The following is a 26,341-nucleotide window of genomic DNA, read 5'->3' on the forward strand; positions in this document are numbered from 1 at the left end:
TGAGTCATCCACTGTGCGGGTGGAGAAGTCAACAACCTTTGCCTCTGCACCCTCAGGTCCTCTCTCTAGTTCCTTACTATCCTGCTGTCTTCACATGTTTTGTGGTACTGTTGTACTTCTAATAATATGCTTATCCTGGCCACTGTGTACCTGTGTTCTTCTCTGCCCTTAACCCTTGTCTTAAATAAGTGACCGAGAAGGCTCACAACTCTGGTAAAATCTCCATTATATAACTTTGCATTTTAAGTTAGACTTCAGGTTTTTATTTCAAATAAAATTTTGGTAAGCTACAAAAAATAATCCTTTTTGCATCTTTCCCCAATAGTAATAATTTGAAGAAAAGTGTTATGCTTAAAAAGATTTTTCCTTACATCCTGACAAGTGTTACTAACAAGTTCTTGAAGCAACTGGTGTTGTCCCTGTAAACTTTTTATGAATTAAGCATCTATTAAGAACCTGTAGTTTGGATAGGGCTTTTTTTTTTCAAAGAACTATTTTTTTATCTCAAAATTATTACAGATATTTGAGTTACTTCATAGCTCTTTATCTAGCTCTATCAATGTTATGGATTTTTAAAGCTTAAAAGCAGACATATTTTGCACTGTAACTACAGTGCGAGAACTGTATTTCACTTTCCTCAGCTGCCTGTGATCAGCTAAAACCATTTTAGCTGCTCAAAAATGATTTACCTTTAAGTAGAGAGAGCATGGTGACTTTCGCCCAGAAGATTAATTATTTCAAGCAGGTCTGGTTCTTTTTTTTCCTCCAGAGAACAGGGGAAAAATATAAAACTCACTTGCCACCTTAATTGAGATTTATTCAAAGTGCTATTTTAGCCTGCTACGATATAAGTAACCAAGTTACAAGGTAATGTGATAGAATAGTAAAAGAAGTAAAATACACTAATTGCCCTATAACTAGGCACTTAAAACTGTTTACAGTTGAGACTTATACAATCTAGGGAGTAAATTTGAAGTTAAAGGTCTCACAGCAATCTTAATTCAGCTGTTTTATGTGTATGGAGTATTTCAGTGTTTCATCGTAAGAACCTCTAAGTCCAACAGCTCTTTTATTCTGTGCTGCCACTGGTTGTACGTGTAGGCTTGGTAAGATGTCATTCACGCTGTGGCTCAGGTTGTGTGGAATTTAACTGGAATTGTGTTTTTGCATTTGGACAAACAAGATGCATAGAGATGGTAGCATCAATCCAATATCCTTCATTCAGTTCCCTCCTTTGCAAACCATAGTTCAAACCCTTTATGCCAATTAGGCGTGAAACACTGCTCAATCAAATGCAAAAAGCAGTGCCAAGAAGTAGGAACAAGTGATGTCTCCAACTGGCAGATACCTACAACTAACAACTGACGCTTGAATGAATGGTTTTGTTTGGAAGAAAACAGTGGAGGTCAGGGTTGTTCTTACTGCCTTAGGGACTAATAATTTTTTAGCATAAAAAATTATCAGTGGAGAAGCTAATCTAGTGTCACATCCTGTGATTTCTCAAACTTGCAAGTTGCAAGTATGTCCAGAAGATGTATAAAGCAGCTGTAGTACATTTGAAAGGCTGTATGGCACAATATCAGCTGTCAACACTTGCACAAATACTAAACCATTAACAAGTTAGGGTTTGTACATGTGGGGTTTTTTGAATTTTATTAAAACTCACTTTTCTGTAGTAGTGGGATTTTTTTTAAAGGTATCTCTTAGGTAGTGCTTCTGCTATCCTCAGTAGGAAAAAGGTTGCAAAACTGTTAGCAATGAAGTGTAGGTCTCATTTTTTTCACCTGTTTCGTGGTGGTGATCGCAGTTGGGATTCTTTAAACGGTGTGCTTTCTATTTTCAGCAGAACACAGATCTGCTGCTGAAACTTGTGTGTTAACTGTTGCATACATTGCTTAGTCTTAAGCAAAACCAAAACCTGTGATATGGTCTTTATTTACTCTTTTAAACCACTTTGGTTTAATGTTGATGATTAACAGCCTGGAACAGCTATCTCTTTTGGTATCTGGGAGACTTGATTTTTCCCAACAGTCACTGCACCAGCTTTACGAGTTCTACCAAATGATGAGAGAAATAGGAGAATTATGTTATTCTTGCTTTTTGCTGATTTCATTCTTTCCCTGTTACACCTCTGGAGTCACACTGAGTAGACAGTCTAATAAGATGCTTAGAGAAATTAAGGCTTCTTTCACTTGCATGTTTGTGTTAGTAATCTACTGGGTTTTCTAATTTATTCAGTAAATAAGGATAGGAAATCCTCCTAACACGTCCTTCAAACCTGGCTATCGCCTTCTCTTAGTTCTGGTTTTGGAAATGCAGTTTTTGCAAGCAAGAGCTTTTGTGCAGAGAGCACAATCAAAGCTTTGGCTCTGTTTCTTTTTATTCATTCCCCAGACTGCAGCAGCTAGAAATTCTACTTCAAAGCAGCTCCTGAATTTGTTTTTCAAAATGTAGCCACGTAGCTTTTGTCAAATGAAAATTTGACCTTTTTTGCTTAACGGCATTAAAAATACAAGATTTTTTTTTTTAATTGAATAGATCAAGGATCCAAGGAACAGAGCTTTGAAAGAAACTTCACCTTGGTACTTCCCAACTGTGTAGGCTTTCCTTTAATTATGAAGGATGCAGTTCCTGAAGTAATCATTCCTGATTTTCCTGTTTTGCACTAGCCCATTTAAAACTAGATTAGGCTACAGAGGAGATCCTTCCTTAGCAAGGAGGTGATTAGATTTCTTTACTTGCAGTATTTAATTTCCAAGATGCAGGGGAACTTTCCAGTTTTCTAAAATATCTTTATTTTATTGTTAGACTGACTAGAGCAAGGGCAATGATTCCAGTTTTGCCAATGAAAATAATATTGGCAGTGCTGGTGTATGGATAGGAATCTGGGAAAAAGCAGGGTTTTTTAACCCTAGGTTGGGCAGAACATGGGTCACTTGGCTGTTGTCATTTCTCATTTGACACATCTTACTGCTTGCTTGGTGCTGTTATGAGCAGTAAGGAAAAAAACCTCCGAGCTTCAGCACTCTTAGCGATAGAAGATTCAGGCTGGGTAGGCTTTCAAGTTTCTTGTTAGAGCTGGTCCCAGATCAGGACAAGCTGGCCCACTGCATCCGCTGCCCATTCTTTGGAAGCAGTGTGTGTGAGGCGAGAATAACAACTTGCGACAGTTTATGCAAAATAAAAATATCAGCTGCCTTTGAAATCCAGTATCCACAGCCTGATCCCAGCACTGGAACTGGTTGCCGCAGCTTGTGGTTACACTGCGACACATGCCTTTGGTAACCAGCTCCTGACAAAAGTAAGTGTCCTCTAGTTTTCCACTGATGTACTAGGGAAACAAACCTGGGTCCCAAGGACTGCAGTCATAGCGTTTCTCAGAGGAGAAAATTTCTCAGCAGCATAAAATGAACCTGTTGCAAAACACACTCCACTCACCCAAGTGATAAGAAACTGGTTCTCCCGTTTCCCACCCAGATTTTGGGCACTATATGAGGAAATGCCTGTCTACCACACCATCATTGCTCATAGCCCCTGGGTAGCAGAAGGGACAGCTGAAAGACTTCTACCTATTTATTAGTCCCTTCCACAAAAGTACCTGTGGTCAATGCCTTCCCTTTCCCACTCACGCTATGGGCACTTGGAAGAGATGTTCTCAGTGTAAGATTGTATGGCCAAAGGGTTACTGGCCTTCCTAACTTGTTAGGATTTAACAAGCTGCCAAAAATCTTCGGGTTAAAACCAAAACTAAGCAGTACAGACAACATCATTTAAAATATATGCAAGTGCTTGAGGTTGGTTTACATGTAATATGCCAGAACAGTAGCCCTTGTGGGGGCAAAACCTTTATTCCAGAAAAAGTAGCATGCAAACAATAATGGGAGAATTTTGTCTCCCATGGCACTGGTAATGTGCCTTTAACCTGATGTGGTCTGAAAGCAGAGTTTGCTCTCTCTGGCCATTGGATCTTTGCCTGGTGAATTGACACAGATGTGGGATTACGGGTTCCGAGAAGTCATTCTGCCACAGTTGTCCCAGGCAGCTGGTAATCAGAAGGAGGAGAGATTAGCAAATGGCAGCTATGGTTTTTCTAACAGACAAAGTTTGCTAGAGACAAATGACCTGTGTGCTTTCTATCTGTCTCCTTTTCTCCATCCTCTGGCCTCTTCTTTCATGATTTACACAGCCATTGTTTAGGGTCAAAAGGATTCAAAGTAAATAATTTAGAATGAAGTGGTCAAGTCATAACATGGAGAAAGCTGATAGTGAGGATTAGCATTTGGGACAGTGGTTGCTGTAGATGTGGTGAGTAAACCATAGAGCTGAATTATTTGAATTGGTGATGCTGTGGGAGCATTGAAAGAACCTTTTTGGCAGAGGGGATGGGATAATAGATGGGTTCATCTTTGAAAGTGTAACTGAATTCCAATACTAATTTAATCAAGGTTTCTAGGAAGTCGCAAGTATGTATTTGTGGAGAAGGAGATGATAAATAAAGCTAGTGCTAAGTTATTCCCGGTTAGTTTGCTTTGAGTGGTGCTTCCTGAGATGGAGACTTCTGTCAGGTATCGGCTTCCTTTTCATACAGAAAAACATACAAAGTACGTGTGGGTTTCATGAGATATTTCTCAGCAAGCTGAAAGGGTCACAGCTTGTTTGTAGTACAGGAGACGAGAACCTTGCTTGTATATGATGTATGTGACAAAATAGTATTTATGGAGTTCCTGTATGTTTTGGGATCTCCATGATTTAAGGAGGGATAAAACTACTTAATCACACAGCCACAGCTGTCAGCCATTTAAGAGCAAAGGGGCAGAAAGAGAAACTGTAAAATGCTCGGGTCGCTGCTGCCCAGGTGTGTTTGGAAGGACTTCCTCACCTTCCAGGTGCTCCAGGAATGTCATGATGAGAACTGAAGCTGAAGGGAGACAGGAAAGCAGCCCAACTACTTAAACAGCTGCCATTATGAAGATGGAAATCTCCAAGGTTGTCCAGGGAATGGACTGATTTGCTGCAGTGAAAACATAGGTTCGATGTAGGGTCAATGTCCAGTTTAAGGGTAATGAAACATAAGAATAGGCTGCAGGCAGATGTGGAATCTCATCAACAGTTTTCTAAGAATTACTTGGACAACGTTCATAAGGGATGGTCTAATTTCCTGTGTGCAAGGCAAGTCCTGGTACAAATATAGGGGATTACGGAAGAAAGCTTCAGAGAACCGACCTTTCTATGACTATTTAGTGTTTGTGAGGAAGGACTTCTGCTGAAATCTGGACTCTGGATCAGACTCCAAATCCCAGAATTCCCTTAAATTTTAGATTAAGCATGTGCTTATGAGTTTAGTTTAATAGCGATGTATTAACTAATTTAAGACCTGAAAAGGTGGTCATATGGTAAGTGTGTGGAAGGAAAACATGAATTAGTGAAATCCCAAGAATCCAGTACGAAAATACGCACTACTGTGTTTTTCTAGGGTTTAAGTGTTCTGGGTGCATATTCCGTCACAACCCATCTCGCCATAATCCAACTGTTAGTGCTTTTTCCACTGTGTTATAATAGACTGGCCTATTTTTATTACAGTTTGTGATAGTTTGCAATGCACAGTCTAGTTTAAAAATACAGATATATTAGGAAGCGGAACTGTGTAATGAGTGTCTCCCCTGGCATTCTAGGGCAGTTTGCAAGCCTTTCTGTCTGACCTAAAATGTCATGTTTCAAAGCCCTGCTTCATTATGATGGCGCCTGCTAGCTGTAGTTAGCGGTCTGTTAGCAGCCCCATTATAAATCCCTACTTCCAGGAGTTTATAATTCAGCAGTAAAAAATTGCTCTAGGCTGAAACTTGGCATATAAAGTCTCGGTGCAGGAACAATCGTGATTTCTCCCTCCTTTATTTTTGCATTTCCTTATACACACGCAATTCATTCGGTAGGTTTTTACTGTCCCCTTTTGGCATTTAAAAAGATTAAATGGCTGGGTTATTAATATTTCAATACTGACTACTGTGCATGGCCAATAAATTGATTCACAGTGTCTGTTAACCCAGCTCTGTTTGATTGATACAAGTCACTGTTTGACAAACCTGCTGCAAGGCTTCAGCTTGGTGGAAACAGCCCAGTGTGGATCGCAGGGATTGTTCGTTAGCTGTTGATTAAAGTGGGCTTCAGAGCCAGGCATGTCCGAATCTGGAAAGCCAGCATGAGTGCGCTAAGCTGGGTGTCCTGATCCAGCACAGGTGGAAGCTACATGTGGCTGCAGGCAAAACTAAAGTTGTGTGGCCCCTGCTCAAATATGGAGAAACATGAAAGGGCCTGAGCTATGATCGGTCCTCAGCATGATTTGACCTTATCACTTGGTCCTATATAAATGTATCACTGCGAGATCTTCAGATGGGCTTTCTAACGCTACGAGGAGACTTAAAAATTCTCCAAGCTCAGCTGTTTCCTCGTTGAAGCTATGGTTCAGTGAGATCAGTTATTTCCTCATATTTTTTCTGGTTTACAGGAAATTTTAGTATGGAAAAAGTTATTTAAATTTATTAGTCCTAGAAATTACAAAAAGATTACTTATTTCAGCCTTATGGAAAACATTATAGTAACTTCTATTTTTGTTCAATTTTAGAATATTTTAATAGGCTATATAACATGTTTGTACTGTAAAGTCCTTACAACTAAATGAGGGGTAACAAATTTCTGAATATGTAATGTAGAATGCAAAGCTTGAAAATGAGACTTACAAGAATGAAATTTTTTCATTTAAGTGAATTTTTTTTTTCCTTCAAGAACTGATTTTAGGCGTTTTGTTCTAATCTAGGATTTGGTCACAGTTTAAATCATAGTATTTCTTGCAAATCCAAAAAAAGCTTGCCATGCACTGTAATTTTTATACTTGGTTCTGTGCACAGGTGTTTGCAAAATCAGGATCAAGGTGTATATTTGCATTAATATGCCATTAGCATATTAAGCAGCAGTAATTCAGCAGCAATATGTCTTCATTATTAGAGAACTGAGTCACCCCCTAGACTTTCCCATTTCTTTTCCACCCTTCCACCCACTTATATTTAATTTATGAAGGCAGCCTAGGGAAGATCGGTTCTCTTTATTATCTTTTGTTTCTTGGTGTGATAGATTATAAATTATTATTGTAAAAGACTTGACCAGGTACTAAGCAGTCTAGTGTGAATGATTGAAATGAGACAGTAGATTAACCCCCTGCTGCAGATTTCAAAAGCTCTGCGTTGGTTTATACCAGCTCAAAATTTAGCTCTATTTTATCTTCTGCTGGATTATAATCCCACCTGCATGCTCTAAACCAAGGGGTTCTCAACTTCCTATAACTGATTTTTTTTTCCCTTTTTTTTTATGAGAAAACTGACACAATTGCACACTTCACTGGCAAGGTCTGTTTGCTTTTGATTTAGTCTGGGACACCTGAGCATCTCTACAGTGCCTGCAGACTCTCTGTAGAGTGCCTCTGTTGGACCTGCAATACCAGTGCAGCCCACGCAGGCCAGGACAGCTTGTTCTTGTGGGACCCAAGCCTCACCTGCTATTTGCTTGTACCTTATCTTTAGGAAATGTCTTGCCAGCTGGGAACCCTGTTCTGCACAACAAGGTTCAATATGTTTTATTTCATGTATTTTCTTCTTAATACATTGGGAATAATTTTTTATTATCTTCTTATTTGCTTAGCATGGCGCACATATTAAAGACACTCAACAGCTGGTTCTGGTGGGAGAATATCTGGATGCCTATCAATGTCACGTGGGCACATTTTGTAGACCGTGATGGACTTGTCTTTCCAAAACCACATCAATTATATGCCACAATACCATATGCTTTTGTACTGCTGATTATCCGATTCTTCAGTGAAAGGTAAGAAACTTGAACGCAATTTTATGCTAATGTTAATCCTCATTAATGCTAAAAATTTTTGAAAAATAAGATATCTTTAGATCAGTGTTCTTATATTTTTATAAAGGAGGATTAGTTGGCGGTTTGCTAGCAAGATCTAGTACAGATAATATGGCAGGTGAAAAATTGGGAAATATTTTCACTATTAGGTACATGTGGCTGTGGTCCCATCTAGAAGGAAAATACTTTTATCTAGCTTTTCTAGAACAGCATTTGGATAATTCTAATTATCTCCTTTCGCTAGAGATACAATTAATCCAAAACCACTTGGGGTTCCTTTTGCTTTTTCTCCTTCGGTGGAAGGGTAGAGGTATTTGCCCGGCAAACCAAACCTCTCCTTTCATTTGGTCCTCTACCAGAACATTTGTGTGAGGCTGATAGATCCCAGGTGTCTAGCTATAGCAAAATTGGGCAGACTGAAGGGATCTCAGTTTCATGTGAACGTTTTATGGAAATCTAGTAATGCTGATTCTCTTTTTTTCTTTTTTTCCTCACTTTGGCACTGAAAGATGGATTGCTTTTGCAGCTGGAGTCTTATGGGACAGGCAAAGGTTGGCTCCACAGAAGAAAGCTACAAATATATTAAGTGAAAGCACTGCAAATCGTATTTATTTGTGTGTTTTTTGCTTGACTTTCTTTTTTTGCTCTAAAGAATGTGATTAGTAGGTTTTTATAATTATTTCAGGATAGAATGAGAAAATTTGGAATGTCGTAAGTTGGGCAGACTTAAAACAGAACCAGATAAGATCATTCATGTTAGAGATCAAAAGTAATTTGTATCATATGTTTATAAGCATTCACAGTGTCTCCTGAGTAAATGCTTGCCCAACTGTGTCTCACTGCGCTGCTATTGGAAATCACTCGTGTGAATAATTAGCCCACACATCTGGCCTGCAGTGAATCTGCCCATGAATGAGGAAAGCTGACCGCTGCTATGAGTAACAAGGAATCGATTGTTGATATCGGCAGGAGTGAAGGGGGGCTTTTTCAGAAAAGCCTGCCCAAGTAGAAGAGTGAAGCATTTGGCATGCTCTGCAATAACTTGTATTGGAAAATGGAAGAGAAAGAGAAGCCTTCAGTCTCTGGGGGAGTCGCTGTGTGCCACAAGCTAGAAGCCGCAAGCTGAATCCAGTGTCCTGAGCAGCGGTAGCCCAGTGAAACAAAGTGCTAAGTGACTATCTGCCACTAGGAGAAAGTATCCCAGTAGCAATCTTTCAGCTCACATGGAGGGAGCATCTGTTCTTGTGTCACTCTCCCTGAACTGTTGCTTAACTCCAGTATGCCTCTGAAAAACACAAGGACACAAAAATCAGCATCCTGCCTTTAGTTTTTATAGCATTTCACAACCACAGACTTGGGTCCTTGGGCCTGCTTTTTTGCGTAACTGCTAATATGCTGTGGCTCTCTCTTGGGATTAGCTAGAGGGAGATTCCTTTCTCTCACAGTGCACTGTCATACCCTATGGCAGATTAAATTGCTTCAGATTTATTTTCTTCATATCCTGGCATGAGAATAGCTAAGGTCTTGTAACTGTGTTGTGTTTTTAAAATTTTTCACGGTATGTCTTTTCAGGTATGTTGCTATACCTCTAGCAAAAGCCTTAGGTATAAAGAACGTAAGACGTGTGAAGCCACAGCCTAATCCTGTTTTAGAGAGTTATTTCCGGGAGTGCTCAAAACATCCATCCCAAGTAAGGATTCTCATTCTTTTAAACTAGTTTTGGTTTTGGAAAATCCCAAGTCTTACTGTTTCAATCAGCTATCAGCAATGACATCATGGGATGAGTTCCAGCTGATTGACAGATGACTTAATTTATTTGGGTTTTTGTTGCTGTTCTGCTGACAAGGGTATATGGCATCCAAAACAGAAAATATGTTTAAGATGTTTAATTTTCTGGCATGCTGCTCTAGGTTACACTGTTAATATTATTTCCAGTGAAGATCAGTGTTCCATCTTTAACTCATTCTGCCTGGAGAAAACATCAGCTGACATCTGTTGTTGGAAAGTGGTATCTCATTTATTGCAAGCAATAATATTGGAACGCTGACATGGAAGCCTTTTGATCCGTTATATTGCTGCATACTTAATCCTGGCTTATGTGAGAAAGAAAAGCAATCTTTCTATTACCTTGCTGTTTGTTTTTAAATTTGAACAAGAAAAAAATAATAGCCAATGTTTACCATCTCAAAAAATGAGGTAACTTGATTGTTGATGGGAAACAGGTACGTTGCTGTGAATGCAGCCTCAAAAAGCTCACTTACCTAAGTACAGATACCAAACAATTGCAGTGTTCCTACACTGTTTTTGAAAAGAAATATGTACTTTCTAGTAATGAGGGATATTGATAATTATTGATACACGGAACTTGGCTTTCTATCCCTAACTCTGCTATTCTCTTACTGTGTCTTTTGTCTGATATCACCAGGAATAGATGTGTTTGTGTTCACATATGAGCTTTGAGCAAGTATCCTGATTTCTTTGTTTCACGCCTTCCTTCTGCATGAGTACAGTTTGACGATTAATCTCTGAAAGGAAGCACAGCGCCTTTATACTCATCAGTACATGGGAAAGATTCAGGCTGCCTCCTTTTTTAGGTGTTCAGCTTGGGAACCAGCATGCCTGAGAGAGCATAGAGAGGCCTGGCTGGCGATTGAGGGCATCTGGGCTCCACTGTCGGTCAAAACAAAGTTGGTATTCCTGCGTGGCAAGTAGAGAGCTCTCCAGCCAGCAGGATGGGCTGAACACAGAGGCTGTTTGTACTCCTGCCCTCCCCGGCAGCTGAGATGCCTTTGCTCGCATATCAGAGCATTCTCCGTGGGTAGGAGACTAACTGAACTGGACTTACCTTGGTGGAGGCAGAGCTGCTGCCACCCACTATTTGCATACTAACCTTGCGGGGAAAGCTTCCTCAGGGATGAGTCGAACACTACCTCCCCTCCTGCAGCAGCCCCAGGGGATGTCAGCCCACACTTCCGCACTTCAGGATGGAGGAGAGGGAGGAAGCCTACAGGCTGCTGCACGTGGGGCAGCGAGCACCCAGAAATGCAAGAGTCACGCTGCCTTGTGCTTAGCACATGCTAGCATGGCTGCACAGCAGAGCCACTTCACCTTCAGAGCACACATAAAGCAGAGACACCTGACTGTTGCACTTGAATGGCTAGATGCATTTCTAGGCAATGCTGTAGCCCTAATTTATTTTTAGGTGTCAAAAGGCAGTCTGGATTTTGCTCAGTAAGATTAATTGACTTGCCCTGTACCACAGAAGTACATTGGATTTGAGAACAGAGCTCAGGTCACCTTAATTCCAGGCCTGCATCTCACCTATGAGACTTACTTAAATATAATATAATAATTATAATTAGGTAAGTTATTAGATACATGTGTTGATACATGGCACTTCCCCCTCCAGCCCAACCTCCTACTTAGCAATAGAAGTTGCATCTTTGAAACTATCAGAAGCCACCAGAAAGACAATAGCACAGTTTGTGGACCTGTACATTTTATGCCTGCTTTATTTATATAAATTAGTGTCTCAAAAATCCAGGTTCCTGTGAGTGTCACTCAAAAATTAAACCAGGAAGCCTGCAAGGTAAACTCCCATAGATAGTTAATATAAGTAATATTTTTAAATGAAGACCTTACAACAGTGGGAAGCTGATCTGTGAACTACAAAATAAATGAATGGTGCTGGAGTACATCTTGTTGCTAATACTATTCCATTTTTTGCAGTCAGAGATTCAAGGCCTTGCCAAAAAGTGCAACTGTACAGTCCATTTGGTGGAAAAGTGGTTTAGGAGACGGCGAAACCTTGAGATCCCAACAGTGCTTCGGAAATTCCAAGAAGCTTTGTAAGAAAAGACAATGCTTTTGATTATTACGGGTTTTACTGTTTTGAAACAAATGATTGAGGTCCTCAGGTGCCTTTTAAGGGGGACTCATTTCCAGAAAGCTGGGTCTGTCTGACAAGGGTTTTGGTTTGTGCATTCACAAACAAATGGAAAGGATCTAGGAGCATTTCTCCAAATGGTATGACTTCAAAAGATCAGGTTAACAGTTTCTCCTGAAAAAAAACCTCAAAAATATTTTACAATTTTCTTCATTGTGTAATAATGGACTTATTTGTAGGCTCCTGCTACATAATGCTTAATGAAAACATGCAGAGAATAGGAAAATATTTTTCTGTCTGCTAGTAATTATAGGGGAACAAAAATGCTTATTCACTCTTGTTTATATATGTATCCATACTGTCATCTTGGGATGCTATTATGTGTACGGAAGTCAGTTCAAGAGCAGGAATCATGGCATCTTAACTAAATGATAGGTGTCATGGCTTGAACGTGGGGTACTGTGCAAAACATGAGCTCAAATACACTGATGAGAATGGGCCATTGAGCAATTTTGAGTGATGATAATTAATATGTAAAAAGTTTCAAAACCTCCTGCATGTGATTGAAAACTGGAAAAGCATTCAAGAGTCTGATTTTTCACAAATGTGTCAGAACTTCCCCATACCTCAACATTTTACTACTTAACTATTCCAGTGTTAGCCAAAATCTCATACAAATTGCAAATCCCAAAATGGGCATGGCTTTACTTACATAGCTTGTCCCTTTTGGATACTGAAATTAACTGTACCAATGTAAAAACACTTTCCTAATGTCCTATCTATTTGGATTTTTGACTAGCATAATTACATTGGCAAAAATTCACATGATTATAGTATTTAACCTCTTTTAAGTGTAGATTAGCTTAAGGAGTGAGGGTTAAAAGTACAGCTACAAAGCTCAGAGTTGAGTGCTTTATCAAGATTATTTTCAATGTGAACCAATATGATAATGATTTGATGATGTCCCCTGTTGGGCATAAATCCAGTTGATGGACATACACGTGTCGCTCTGAAGCCTAGCTGAGCTGAGTACTGTCCTGGGAAACCGACATCCATGGTTTATTTCTCCCGTTGTTTTGTGGATCAGTTAACTTTGTTTTACAAGTGACAATAAGATTTCCTGCTATTGATAAAAGGCCTACCTGCCATGGATGCATGTCTCTAGTAAGACACAACCAAAGACTGAAATTAAAACTTGCTTGGCAGCTTAAGTGAGAATGAAGCAAACAGGTTTCTCTTGTGCAATTTTGTGAACCTTGCTCTGCTCTTTATCAGTGAATTTAATTGGATATAATTCTCAAAGCAACAAATGAGGAACAGAGTTATTCCACGCTAGTAGTCAGTGTTACGAGCATTATGAAATTTTTGAAAGCCTGCAATCTCCAGGATCATTTCTCTGAATCACAAGGAAAATGTGATGAGCCAGATCTAAACCGTACTTAAGCTATTAATGCTCCCAGTTAAGCAACACTGGGGTTTGGAAAGCGCTTTGCATGAAGTCTTCCCTGCCTTAAAAGACTTACCAGCCTTTAACTTCACATACTAAATTCTTTTTTTGTTAGACTCAATTGAAGAGAAAAGATTCCTGAAGTTAAATAAGAAAATTCTTCTGCATAGCTGTTGTTTGGTGCTTTCCCTGGTTTCCAGGTTCAGGGCTTAAAAGGCACTTGGGTAAAATTTGGTGAATTTGGATGAGTTTTACTTCAGGTTTTGTTCACCAAATTCATAAAGAAGCTTGGCTAAATGCAAAATGAGGTAGTGCTCTGGCAGTCTTGCATGTATAATGAGTTCATCTGAAGCACTGAGTGTTTATTGCCAAGTGCGTTCAATATATATTTGTAGGGCTGGGGACTAATGGCACAGTCTTGTTGGGTGCTCTGTGCTTTGGATCTGATTCAGAAAACTGCTTACACTTTCCAGTCAACACAGAATTAGTCCTGCTATATCCACTGGACTACTCGCACCTCCCTTGCTTGAAATAGGAGGCGTGAGGGCAGAATCAGCCCCTGTGTAAGAAGTCTGTCCCACACCATGGTGGTGTTTTTCATAGCATCTCTTGGTTAACTCTGATCCAGGTATGGCTTGTGGGTTCCACTCTCCCCTTCCATTTGCTCTCCTAATTTCCACCATGTACCTTTGAATTTTTCTGTCTGCTCAGTGTGTGTTCTGAAGCGTTATTTTGAAATCACCTGAGGAAAGATGCTTTAAAGTTGAAAAGTAAAACAATTGTTTATTACCAGTGTATCAAGTGGCAATTTTTTAATTGTTTTCTTGACGACTTCTGCAGGCGTGAGACATACTATCTTGTCTAGCCTCCACCATTCTATGTCCTCATCTTTTGTTTGTTTTTCTTGTAAAATGCTGGCTCAGTCTTTGAATATCTCATTCTTTCACCTGGGATATCAGCCTCCAGGTAATGTAGGGCTCAGAAAGGAGGGGCTGCTTTTACCAGACAGGTTCTCATCATCTTCTCTCATATGGCACTTCATTAATGTTTGCCAAAGACCACAGTCTCATTTTTATACATACCTCAGTCCATTAGTACAGTGTTCTTCTTGAGGCTCTCTCTCCTCCTTTTCAGCAAATTCATGTTTTCTGGGAGGCTGTTTGCTGCTCTCCTCTGGGATACCTCTTGTTCTATAAAATGTTCTCACCGGGTTTGGGGCCATGTGCCTGTCTCTGTGATCACAACCTTTCTCAGCATGTGAAGTCCTGCAGTGTTTTCTTACTGATCTTGAAGAGCTGCTCTGGGAAAGGTCAGGCTTGTTCCTGCCAAGGAGAAGAGTGGAAAGGAAGAAGTTTTCCATCACCTGTAGAGGTGGGAGTGGGAACGCTCCAGCTGAGTCTCCAGCCACACCCAGTCCCAGGGACAATACCTCCCACGCAGGCTCCAGAGTCATTACAACGCTGATTGCTGGCTCCAAATCACAGCATCCTGCTCTGACATATATAAGCAACAACACAGTTTCGGTTTGCTAAGATACACAAGAACTTTTTTCCCTTTGCTGACTTACCAGATAGGCGGTGAAAACCTGAAAGTTTTATCTGCCTTGATGGATGTCCATTTAAGCCACAAAAAGCTTAGATCAGGCTAAATACTGGCAAACCTAGTCAAAGATCGAGGTTTATAGCTAATTCAGACCTCTATAGTAAGACATAAACTAATCCAGTAGTAGTTGTTAAAGTTCTGTAGGGCTCCCCTGTTTTCAACAATTGGTGTTAAGAGAGATCAAAAGAAATTAAGCCAGCAATTGAAACAAGTCACTGTTGGTGCTTACAGTGTTCAGTGTTTGATCAGATTGGAAAGTATGTGCCACGTGGCTGAAAGACCTTCTGGAGCCAGGGAACTGTGAGATGTTCTTAGTCCATTGTGAACATTCTAGAGGGATTGATAGAGCGGGAAAGGTTGGTGTTATCAAACATTAATTTTTAGGGAATTTATTACATTTGCTGTGACTGCTCTCTTGATCAGCTCATGCCTGGCTGGAAAATTACTGCTGAAATCACAGTCAAGATATCTGTGGTGTGATAATGTAAAATAACTTACTACTTTAGCAATTAGTCAAAGCTTAAGAATTTAAATACTAATAATTCAGATACAGTTAATATGTGACAACCCTTAATGTAGAGTATGAGGGCATGTTTATGTGAAGATTGTCTGTGATAGACAATGATTTGCAATAATTCTGGCTCAGGACAATATCTATAAAAAAATATAATGCTTTGTTCTTATTTTTTCATTTTAATTTTGCAGCTGGCGATTTTCATTCTATCTTACATCCTCCATTGCTGGATTTATATTTCTGTACGATGTAAGTTAATTTTTTGAAGGATTGATACTCTTAACAAAATAAGGACTGTTTTCTAGATCTTCTTGAAGCCCGTTGAAACACTCACTCGTTTCAGTGGCTCTTTGGGTTCAGGTCTTTGATGTATGTAATCTAGATGATAGGCTGCAATATGCACTGAGGTTTTACTTAATTTTTAAACTGTCTTTTGAACTTCTATGATAAAGTAATTTATGAGGAATCAGTATTTTTAAGGCAAGTTTTAAGAAGTCACACAGATGGTTTTACAACATGCCTTGTTAACACCTACAAATGCATTACATGGCCATGTTTTTCTCAAAGGAGGCCATAAACCTTTTCTGGCAGCACTTCTGGGGGTCACAACAATGGTGTATTTCACGGCTATTTATTGAGGTGTGCTGCTGAGTCAGAAGTTGGGAATAACAGAGAGAGTGCTGCTTGTAACTGTGAGCACTGCCTGGGGTGTCATTAATGCTTCTCCTGAGCAACAGAACAGTTCTCAGCATGTCTACGTTCATCTGGCTCTTCTCCCCAAACACCGTTTATCATCATGAACCAGTGATGTGTGTGGCTGGTAAACACAGCAAAATCTAATCACTGTGGCAACATATCTTGAGTAATTGCAGTAATAAAACACACACCCACTGCTTTGGATGATGAAATGATGAACCGGAACGTTTCAGGTGTCCTGAAAAGAAGCCAAAATTCTGGGACCAATATAATAAATCTGAGATGTAAGATCCCTTTAGAAATTGGGGGAGAACAGTTATCAAGACTATAGCTTCTTAGTCTGTTCCACTTAGAGAAATTTTAAGTATTGAAGAGTTTGAGTTAAGATGACTTATTGTTGCTCAGCTGATCAGTCTCTGAATCATGTGTCTTCCCCAGAAACCTTGGTTTTACGACATATGGCAGACGTGGGTTGGCTATCCTTTTCAGGTGAGCTTTTTGGCATTGGGCCGTTGGCCTCGAGGCATTCCAGGTATTTCCCCATGGGAAGGGCTAATCCGCAGAAGTGCTTCTCCCTCCCATGGGCTCCACCTAGAGAGGTGCAGCACCCAAGCCTTTTGCCCTTCTTTGGTACCTCCTGCTGACTGTTGCAGGACTTCTCTACTATCTGCCTGTGCTGCAATACAGCCCTCCAGCCAGACCGCTATTATTTCCACCCATCCCAGGTTACCAGTTGCACACAGTAGATGCTATCTGTGTTACGGGTTTCAGTGCAGAACCTCTAAGCTTGCACCAGTCCTGACAATGCTTCGAGGCACTGCAGAATAGCGTTACGCAAAGGGTTATGCCGAGCAGCCCAAGTGCTGTGTGCCTGCTGGGCCCTATTGCTCAGTAGTGCAGGTGGAGGGAGTGCTGCAGGGATTTGGTTTGGCATAATGTGAGTCCCTGCTCTGGGGTTCTCTGCTCAATACTCTGGTTGATTCCCAAGGGTCACGAGGCTCTTGTTTCTTCCTAAAATATTTTATTAACAATCCCATAACAGATGACTCCAAGCAAACTGCCTTCTTGCTCACCTGCCAGAGGCTCTCATGTACCCCCAACTCCTATTTTTATAAATCTGTGGCCCATCACACTGCCTTCTTATTCTTGTCCTAGTCAGGGGCCAAGAATAAAAAGAATCCTGCCTCCCAGCTGAGTTTTCCCGGCTTCTTTTACCCGTGGGACCTGATAACCAAGCCTACTTCCTGCCGCCTGGGAAACGTGCTGAACCAAGGGAGCAGCCAAGCTCAGCATCTAGCCCTAAGCAGATACATAGGATTTTAGCATTAATAGCTGACGTTTTAGTCATGGGATGTGTGAATGTTAAAAATGTTAATTGTTCATAAAAATGGTGGGCTTCACTTATATGCAGTTGTTTGTAATTAAATGCAGAAGTGATCTGTGTGTAGTTCTCTGACAAAAACATAGAAAAAAGCATGCTAAAATTCAGAGGTGGGGGAGGAACTGCAGAAACTAAGAGATTGGTCTGAGTAAAGGTTAAAATATTTGGCTCCCAGAACATCCTTCTTAATGAAGCCCAGAACAGGGATTTAGTTTAGTTTAATTTTTTAAGCAAGACTCAGCAGATGAGCAAAAGAAATGAGGAAAGGAAAAAAGAAGTAATTTCACTTGGCATTCACTTTTTGCTATTCTCAGTTAACTGTGTTTTTCTTCATTACAGACTCTGCTGCCATCCCAATATTGGTACTACATGGCTGAGATTAGTTTTTACTGGTCTCTCTTATTTACACTTGGGATTGACAACAAAAGGAAGGCAAGTGGTCATGCTTGTTTGTAGCTAGAACCTCTGTTTCTGTGAGGGAGGGAAAAAATGTTTGTAAGGAAAAGCACCGTCCTGACACTGGATTTGGTGCAGCCACATGAGGGCAGCATCAGTCTATCCCTGGCACACCTGCACACATCCACGCTCTCCTGGCTGTCAGGGCATCTCTCTGACGAGTCTTGCTTGTCACTTCATCCGCACAGAGACCCTCAAGGGCTGTACTTGCTTGGCTCTACCTTTTTTCTTCTCTCCTTCACAGGATTTTCTGGCTCATGTCGTTCATCACTTGGCAGCCATTGGGTTGATGAGTGGCTCTTGGTGTGGCAATTATGTGCGTCTTGGAACACTGGTGATGTTTGTGCACGATACTGCAGATTTCTGGCTTGAGGTAACCCTGCCCTCCACTTCTTTTTGTTTTGTTTTGGGTTTTTTGTTGATGTTTTTGGTGGGTTTTTTTGGTTGTTGCCCAGGTTATGTTCAGTGACGTCTTAATCTTTTTGCCACAAGTTTCATACGATCCCTTCCTATCCCCACAGAGAAACGGCTTCAGAGATTCATAAATTGTAAGATAAAAAAGAGCTACTAGATAATTTAAGCTGATACTCTATTACAGAATCCATTATGAGAAAAGAGCAGAAGAGAAGTTCTTCAGTACAGAATGGGGACTGGAAATACAGCTGCCTCCCTGGATTATTCTTGTTTCACTATTAAAATTAGACTACATTGGCTAGCCTGTGAACAGCTTGTCATGATACCAATTCTCAGCCAAAGTTTTGGCTACTTCTCCAAACTGGCTTAATTTTGTCAGCATTCACACCCCTGTGTTGACCCAAGGGGTACACCTACACTATACACTTCTGGCTGGAGACACTCAAGCTGTCCCTGAACAAAATATCACAGGTATCTACTGGCAGAAGAAAAGTTTATTCTCCTGGACTGAAGGGGAAGTCCCTTCCTTGAACTAAATATCAATGTTTAGAAATGTTTAAGATTAAGAAGTGTCCTATGCTGCACACAGCACTGTGGTCAGAGACTTGCTGCTGGGTTTCTTGGAAGACAAATGCACACTGTGTTTCCTTCGATAGGGTTATCCTGGTTTTATAACACCAAGATTGAGAGCATAGTTTCATCACCTCTTTTGGTGGCAGTGCCAGTGTAAGCAGCCCTTGTAGGCTGTTGTCTGTCACTGTTCATTTCTGCTCCTGATACTCTCTCTACGTGTTGTCTTGGAACAACTAATTGTGGGGTCACGCAGTTGGGATTGGTCCAGATTAAATGCATACACACAGGTTTTTGCTGGGTTACTTTTAATCCTAAGATGCTTTGTGGTCCGATTAACTGTGTGGCCTTACAAACAGTTGAGCTGACAACTGGTAGGACAGCACTCAGATGGAAACTGAAGTTGGGTACCAGAATAACTTAAGTCAGCCCTGCCACTCAAAAGTTCATCAAACTGCTGTTTAAAACTTAGGCTTGGCACCTGAAGCTTTGTTCACACTTGAGAACAGCTGTTTTATTCAACCGTGCCCAGGGTGATTCTTAAATGAAGCATGGAGAGTTGTACGGTTCAGCTAGGGGAGAAGCAGTGATTATAATCTTTATTAGTGCGATAGAGAGCAATGCTAGGATCTCTGGCTCTCAATAAGGAGAAAACAGAAGCTGAATTAGGCGCGGAGGTCGGTAACATGCATGCACCAGAATGCCTGTGTATAAGGGGTCACTGCCATTCCTGAGCATGCAGATATGGCCAGCAGCTTCTCTTTGATTCAGCCCGTTTTGAATCTGGTACAGGAATGAGGAATTACCTCTGTTTTCAAGAGCGCTTTGTGTTTTCATGACACTTTTATATTCTGATCGGAGAGCTGTTCTTTAGGCCTTTGATACAGAGTCCTTTCCTTTAAGATGAAAGGAGAAATATAAACAAAGAATCTGTTTTGATACTGCTTTATTAGGTATCAGTAAAATCATTGCTTTACATGTCAAACAGGGAGGAAATTTTCTTCCTGCTTGGGTGGAAGATGAGTCCTTGTTTATGAAAATGCAGAACGGAACTTATTTCCAAGAATATTTGTAATATGTTTGATGGTTTTTATTCAATGCAGGCAGCCAAAATGTTTAATTACGCTCACTGGGAGAAAACCTGCAATATGCTCTTTATAATCTTTTCTATCGCATTCTTCATCACAAGAATCATCCTGTTCCCCTTCTGGTAAGCAATATTTAATGTAGTCAGACTTGTATTTCATTCCCGTTTCCATTGAGAGGTTAGTATTGATTGTGATGGGAAAAGGAAAGGAATGGATTGTAGTTTAAAGAGCAGAAGCAGAGAACTTTCGTTATTTAATTTAAAATAGTTTTTAAATGAGCCTCTTGAAATATGCTAACCTAAATAAAGGCTTTTATGTATTATTTCACTTATTTTCATAAATTGTAGTTAAATGCTATGAGCTCCTGCATTTTCGAGGGGATTGAGCTACTTAACTAGGAGAAATCATTTTCCCTTTCATTCCATCCCTCCTGCTGTAGCTGCAAAGTCAGAGTACAGTGTAATTCCTATATGATTGTAGTTAATTTTTTGTAGAGCCGCCTTCTTGCTACCTGGTTCTTAGGGAGTGCCTCACCTCACTCACTCACATGAGGAGCATTCAGAAAAGTTAAGGTGAACCAATTAATTTATGAAGTCAATGCAAATAAATCATAACTTGCTAAATACTCGCATGACTTTGGAGTGCTAGGATTTAATCTGCTTTGGGGCATCCACACGGGTGTTTAGTGTGCTTAATGCTTAAAATGTTAAGCTTTCAAGAAGTGTTTAATGTGTTTCACATTCATGGTTTCGTTGACTTGCTCTAGTTTGTCTTCATGCCCCTCCCTGCATGTGGACAAACCCTTAGAGACTCAAGCTGGTTAAATTAATAGTTCTGAACATTGATCAACACAAGGTTTTAATTTCCTGTAGTATTTTCTTTCAGAAATGCTGATGTCTTTTACTTTCTTGTTATTTTTTGATTAACTATACAAGTGATCTCCAATCATTTTGCTTCACTGAGTTTCTTGTTCTTGAGTTCTTGAGCTTGGAAGCAAAACATGATGAGATTAAAGGGACTCAAAAAGCCCCAAATAATATAGAAGTAGTGAAGTCTGAAGATGGACAAAACATATGTTGATTAACAAAAAGCCCTGTTGCAAAGCCTGTAGGATTTTCTCTGGAGTGTGGATTTCAGATTAGAAAGAACTTGCATTAAAAAAAATGGCATAGACAAGCTGAGTTGCATAGTATCTAGACCACACAGAGCTCAAGATTAAAAAAAAAAAAGGGATTTTTTTCTAACTTTATTGTGGTGGGTTGGCCTTGGCTGGATGCCAGGTGCCCACCAAGCTGCTCTATCACTCCCCTCCTCAGCAGGCCAGCGGTGGGTGAAAATAAGATGGAAAAAATCTCATGGGTCAAGATAAAGGTAGTTCAATAAAGCAAAAGTAAAGGCCGTCCATGGAAGCAAAGGAAAACCAAAAGATTTATTCTCTACTTCCCATCAGCAGGCAATGTCCAGCTACTTCCTGGGAAGTAGGGCTTCAGTATGCAAACATCGTAATAACGAATGCCCCACCCTCTCCTCCTTTCTTTTAGCTTTTATTGCTGAGCAGATGTCATATGGTATGTAATATCCCTTTGGTCACTTTGGGTCAGCTGTCCTGACTATGTCCCTTCCCAAGATCTTGCCCATCCCCAGCCTACAGGTGTGGGGAGAATGTTGGAGACAACCTTGATGCTGTGCAAGCACTGCTAGCAGTAGCCAAAACACTGATGTGTTATCAGCACCTTTCTAGCTACCAATACAAAGCACAGCACTATGAGGGCTGCTGTGGGGAAAATAACTCCTTCTCAGCCAAACCCAATTCATTTATTTAGAATACTTCCACGCAAGACTCAAATTTCTCATCTTCTGAAGTCTATATTTCAATAGAGATGCATAATCTAGTTAAGACAGGGCTTGTTAATTAATCTGTCATCTTTGCAGAGCTTTTTAATATTTTGTGGAAATAGTTAATTGGTTTGGAATGTGAAATTAAGCATGGAGAAGGATTCTTGCACCATAACAGTGACCTTTATTTTTTAGGATTCTTCGTGCCACATTGTATCAGCCTACATACTACTCCACGACTCCCGTCATAGCATATTTTTTATTCAATGGGCAACTATTGATCCTTCAAGGCTTGCATTTATATTGGGGTTACTTAATTTTCAAGATTTTGAGAAGGTTCATTTTCTTAAAGGTAAGCAATTTTGCTTCTACAGAAAGATGTGTGAAGTATGAAACAGATGCTAATACCTCAAATAGATTTACTCGGAATTTCTTATTGTTTTCCTGAACTTTTGTGTCAGCATTTTTGGTAGGGATCTACAAAGTACAGAGATGTTTAAATGTGCTTTCTATCTCTCATTGTCACACCTAAGGTCATAGATCAGAATATCAAAACTTCAGCTAGAGCCTTTTTTTGGCTGTATCTGATGTTTTGCTCTGATAGTAAATGAGAAGTGAGCTCTCCCAAAAACTGAAGCCCTGAGATGGCGCAGAACTCTTTAGAAATTTCTGCGTTCAGAGTGAAAGTAATGTTTTCTCGCTGGACTTTGTAGGGACATACAAAAAAAAGAGAGGAGAGGTGAGTGATGAGATATTTAAATACTGCAGAGAATTTGTAGTCAAAGTTCTCAGGTTTGTCTAAATCTGAGGTCAGCTATACTTGAACACTGGTTTTGGATTAAGAAAAGCATATGAAGCTGATCTGGTATTATATTATGACACAATGAAATACTGTCATATTCAACTGGAGTAGAGAAACAGTGCAAGTCTGGTGCTGCCATAATCTGTTTTTACCTTGCAGAGAAAATTCATGTGGGAAAAAGCTATAAAGAAGACTTTGATGCAATTTAGGTTTGTTTGATTGCCTGAAGTAGTAACACTTTCACAAGGTCTCTTGTCATGAAGTGTGCAGCGTGGTGCAGCGTAGATAAAACATTTAGCAAAAAGCATTTAGAAAAGGACTTTGGAGAATGTCTCTTTATATTTGGCATAAGCATTGACAGGTATATTTTGCTAGTTAAGGTGAAACTTAATACCATTTTTCAGTAGCACACTTGTTTTAAGGATCAAGATGCAAAAACTTAATTGAGCTGACTCTGTCCTTTTATCTGAAGCAGTTAATGCTGTGAAGCATCTTAAGGAAATAGAAATATTTCCTAGAAGAAAACTGCAGTTACAAACTCAACCCTTGTTAGATAGCAAACAGCTGCATGTAGGGGACAAATCTGTAGAAGAAATGGCTTCTAAAACATGCTTCTATGTTCCCTTAGACACTGAGAAGCTTGTATTTCTTGCATGTCACCTCTGTTAGATTAATTAGAAAATTATTTCTGGCCTGGCTTACTGAGTGTTATTACTTCTCATTTTCTTTTTTGATTTTTGGCCTTGTCTCTGCGCTGTTCTCACACAACTCTTCTGATGAAATCAAGAGGGGCATCCCTCTGCCTTCCAGCTGAGTAAGAGGAAGGCCTTGGCGTAGTTCTCCATCTGCATTGGTTGAGGTTATGAGAGTACAATCCAAGAAGGTCTTCAGATACAGTGGTGAAGAGGACGTTACTAGGCCAGCTATATAAGGCCATTCTTCCCTGCCTGCTTGTATGCCTTTGTAAGGGGCAGAAATGTGTTTTATTTTGAGATAAGAGCTTTTTTGTATTAGTCATTGCTAAAAAATGGAAAACCATCAAGCCTGCATCCCTACCCTGGATTTTTGATTCCTTATACAGCTCGCCGAGAAGACGGTTTCCAAATAACATTTTAACAGTGGTAGCAGCAGCAGCCCTAGCCCTTTTCAGTCTGTATGACTTCAGCTGGCTTGCATGTGGAGCCTGTTTTCCATAGCAGTGGCAAACTTGGCTGTGAAAGCAGCCAGTGCCTCCAAAGCTGTAAAGGCAATGTTGAAAATAATGGTGTTTGCAAGGCAGCATTTTTATACCAACATATTTGTTATAGACATACTCCACACAAATAGCTGTTGCTATTTTAGTAAAATACCAGTAAACCATCATCCTTGTATTAGGAGGGTTTTGTTTCTCTGCCCAAGACTTAAGTTTTCATTCAGAAAACAGGCAATTTTTGACATTTTTCTTGAAGCAAGTTAGCTACTTCAGATGGAAAAATGAAGTCACGATGTAACTGGGAATAGGGACTGATGTTGTTTAACTGAAGGAAGCTTTGAACATAGCAAGGGTGTAAGGAATTTTTGCAGTGCCCTCTGTGCCTTGAGCCACGCTGTGTTGGTGGGGTCATCAGTGAAAACCACTGTAGTGCAGCAGTTAACAGCTCCTAGCATCTGTTCAGGGGCAGGTGTCTCCCCTGATTGTATCCTTCTGCACCATGGCATCATACTGTCTGAAAGTTAATGGGTCTGAATGTATTTATTCTTAGTGGGAAGTGGTGGTGTCCCGTGTTGAAGGACAGGTTAAGGGACTTGTCTAGGTCAGACATGAAACGTGGGACTCAGTGGGGAATGTAAACGAGGGCCCAAGTCTCCAGGATGTCACGTACCCACCAAGTCCTGTTTGTCGTTACTCAAAGGGTCACACAGAATTATGTCACAGCTTTCTTAGAGCTGTGGGTCTAGATTCATTATTCTTATCTTCAGATTGTGGCAGGAGGCTTTGTTAAAGGCAGGAATTAATACAGAAATGACTCGAGTACAGCAGCCTCGTGAGTTGGTAGCTTCTTCCCCCTCTGGAAGAGATGGCTTTTGTCTGAGACTGGCTGGTCAGGAGCTCTTCATCTCGGATGTCACCTCCCCTCTGCACTAATAAAGGCGACAATTATCCCCAGTCCTTTGGGATAACTGCTCAGCCGACTGACTTGCTTCAGCAAAAAAGAACTTGGACTAAAAAACTTGATTTCCCTCCTCCCAAATACAGCCGGAGATTGATAAAAATGAGGAAAAAGGAAAGAAGGGAGGAGTTGATCTTGTTCTGTCCCCATGTCCTATTTTTCTCAGGCATGGTAGTCTCTGGCGCCTGAGCCGGTAGCACAGAGCAGCACTGGTCTCCAGGCTCACGGGGCTTGTGCCACCTTTCTCCTGGCCCAGTCATCCAGAAATGCTCTAACAAGGGGGAAATCTGCATTGACAAGCTAAGCTGTGCTCGGCTACTTTACATTAAGAAACTTTTTATTTTCTATGGGGGTAAACTTGAGGGGACGGGAGTATTACATTTTTCAAATCAAAGATTGTTCTTACTTCTGGAAAATATAAAAATAGTCAAAAAGGAACCCAAATGTCCTCTCTCATATGACGTTTTGTGACCCTGTATATGAGTAAGGCATACGCATGTAAGAAAAGCCCTTCAAGGTCAGACCTGTAGCCATGTATCTTAGATCAATTCTGCTGCAAGAGGAGGAAGGACGTTCTTCAGTGTAATTTCTTTTCAAGTTAGGTCAGGCAATTGCAATGTTAGCTGCTGGCTGCCATCTTGATGTCCAAGGCCTTTTGTTGCTAGGAAACTCCGTGTGTTTCTGTAATATTGTTCAATTACATGGTTAAATTACCCACTTGTATCAAGTTTCAAGCACCATTGAAACATGTCTAGTCATCATGTCTGCACATATGAGAATATTTTAGGAAAATTGAAAAAACATAGAGAAGTATGTACATATGCACTGATTTAAAATATCTCGCCAGGAAAATCCCATGGAGATTAAACATTTTATTTCCAAGGTCAGAAAAAGGGAGCGAATGACAGCAGCTTATAGCCACATTATTATGGCAAATTAAGATGTAAAATACATGTTAAAACCATTACACACTGAGTTAAGGATTTGAGACTACAGTGCTTTAAATCTTGAAAAATATGTGTAAGTTGTAGGAAATGGGCATGATGTCCACATGACTCAGATACTTCAGGGCTGATGCAAAGTCCATCAATGGCAGAAGGTAATGGCAGGTTTTTAACGGACTGTAATGTGACCAGGAATATGTTTTCTTTCTTTTAATTGTTTTGTCACTGTCAGACTGCCTTCAAGGAAGGCAACGAGCTTCTTACTAATGGTCACTATTATTTAGGAGTCATCAGCTGCAGTTTTATTTGATTCACCATGGTTTTTTCCTCTTCCTGAAGCAGAAAAGGCCCTGCAATGCTGTAGAGCAGGCTTTTAGACTTGTCACTCTTAAAATTAGCTGGTGCCACCTATGTATCTTCAATGTTCCTTTGGTATTTTGTACTCGGTAAGCGGGCTTTTTAAAGATTTTGGCTAGGCGTATCCTTGTCCATGGTTTGTTCATTCCTTATTTGATCCAAATTCCCAAGGGAACAGTGAGAGTTAGCGTTCAAAGAATGACTAATGACAGAGTAGGGGTAGCTGAAAACGATAAGAAAATGCTATTTTGGGGTTGAAATGAGAGCCGTGAAATACTTGTTATGAT

At 40.3% G+C, this 26,341-nt stretch overlaps 1 protein-coding gene across 1 annotated transcript in view; it reads left to right on the top strand.

Annotated features, from left to right (window-relative positions):
* Positions 1–26,341, top strand: part of CERS3 (ceramide synthase 3) — a 46,933-nt gene that overhangs the window by 6,882 nt on the left and 13,710 nt on the right. The window contains exons 2-10 of the mRNA XM_009321472.1: positions 7,690–7,872; positions 9,484–9,601; positions 11,641–11,759; positions 15,552–15,609; positions 16,495–16,545; positions 17,777–17,869; positions 18,138–18,266; positions 19,981–20,087; positions 21,997–22,153. Coding sequence (XP_009319747.1) covers positions 7,690–7,872; positions 9,484–9,601; positions 11,641–11,759; positions 15,552–15,609; positions 16,495–16,545; positions 17,777–17,869; positions 18,138–18,266; positions 19,981–20,087; positions 21,997–22,153 — 1,015 coding nt within the window. The remainder of the gene's footprint in view (positions 1–7,689; positions 7,873–9,483; positions 9,602–11,640; positions 11,760–15,551; positions 15,610–16,494; positions 16,546–17,776; positions 17,870–18,137; positions 18,267–19,980; positions 20,088–21,996; positions 22,154–26,341) is intronic.

Source organism: Pygoscelis adeliae, unplaced genomic scaffold, assembly GCF_000699105.1.
Source record: "Pygoscelis adeliae isolate BGI_AS28 unplaced genomic scaffold, ASM69910v1 Scaffold13, whole genome shotgun sequence".
NCBI lineage: Eukaryota > Metazoa > Chordata > Aves > Sphenisciformes > Spheniscidae > Pygoscelis > Pygoscelis adeliae.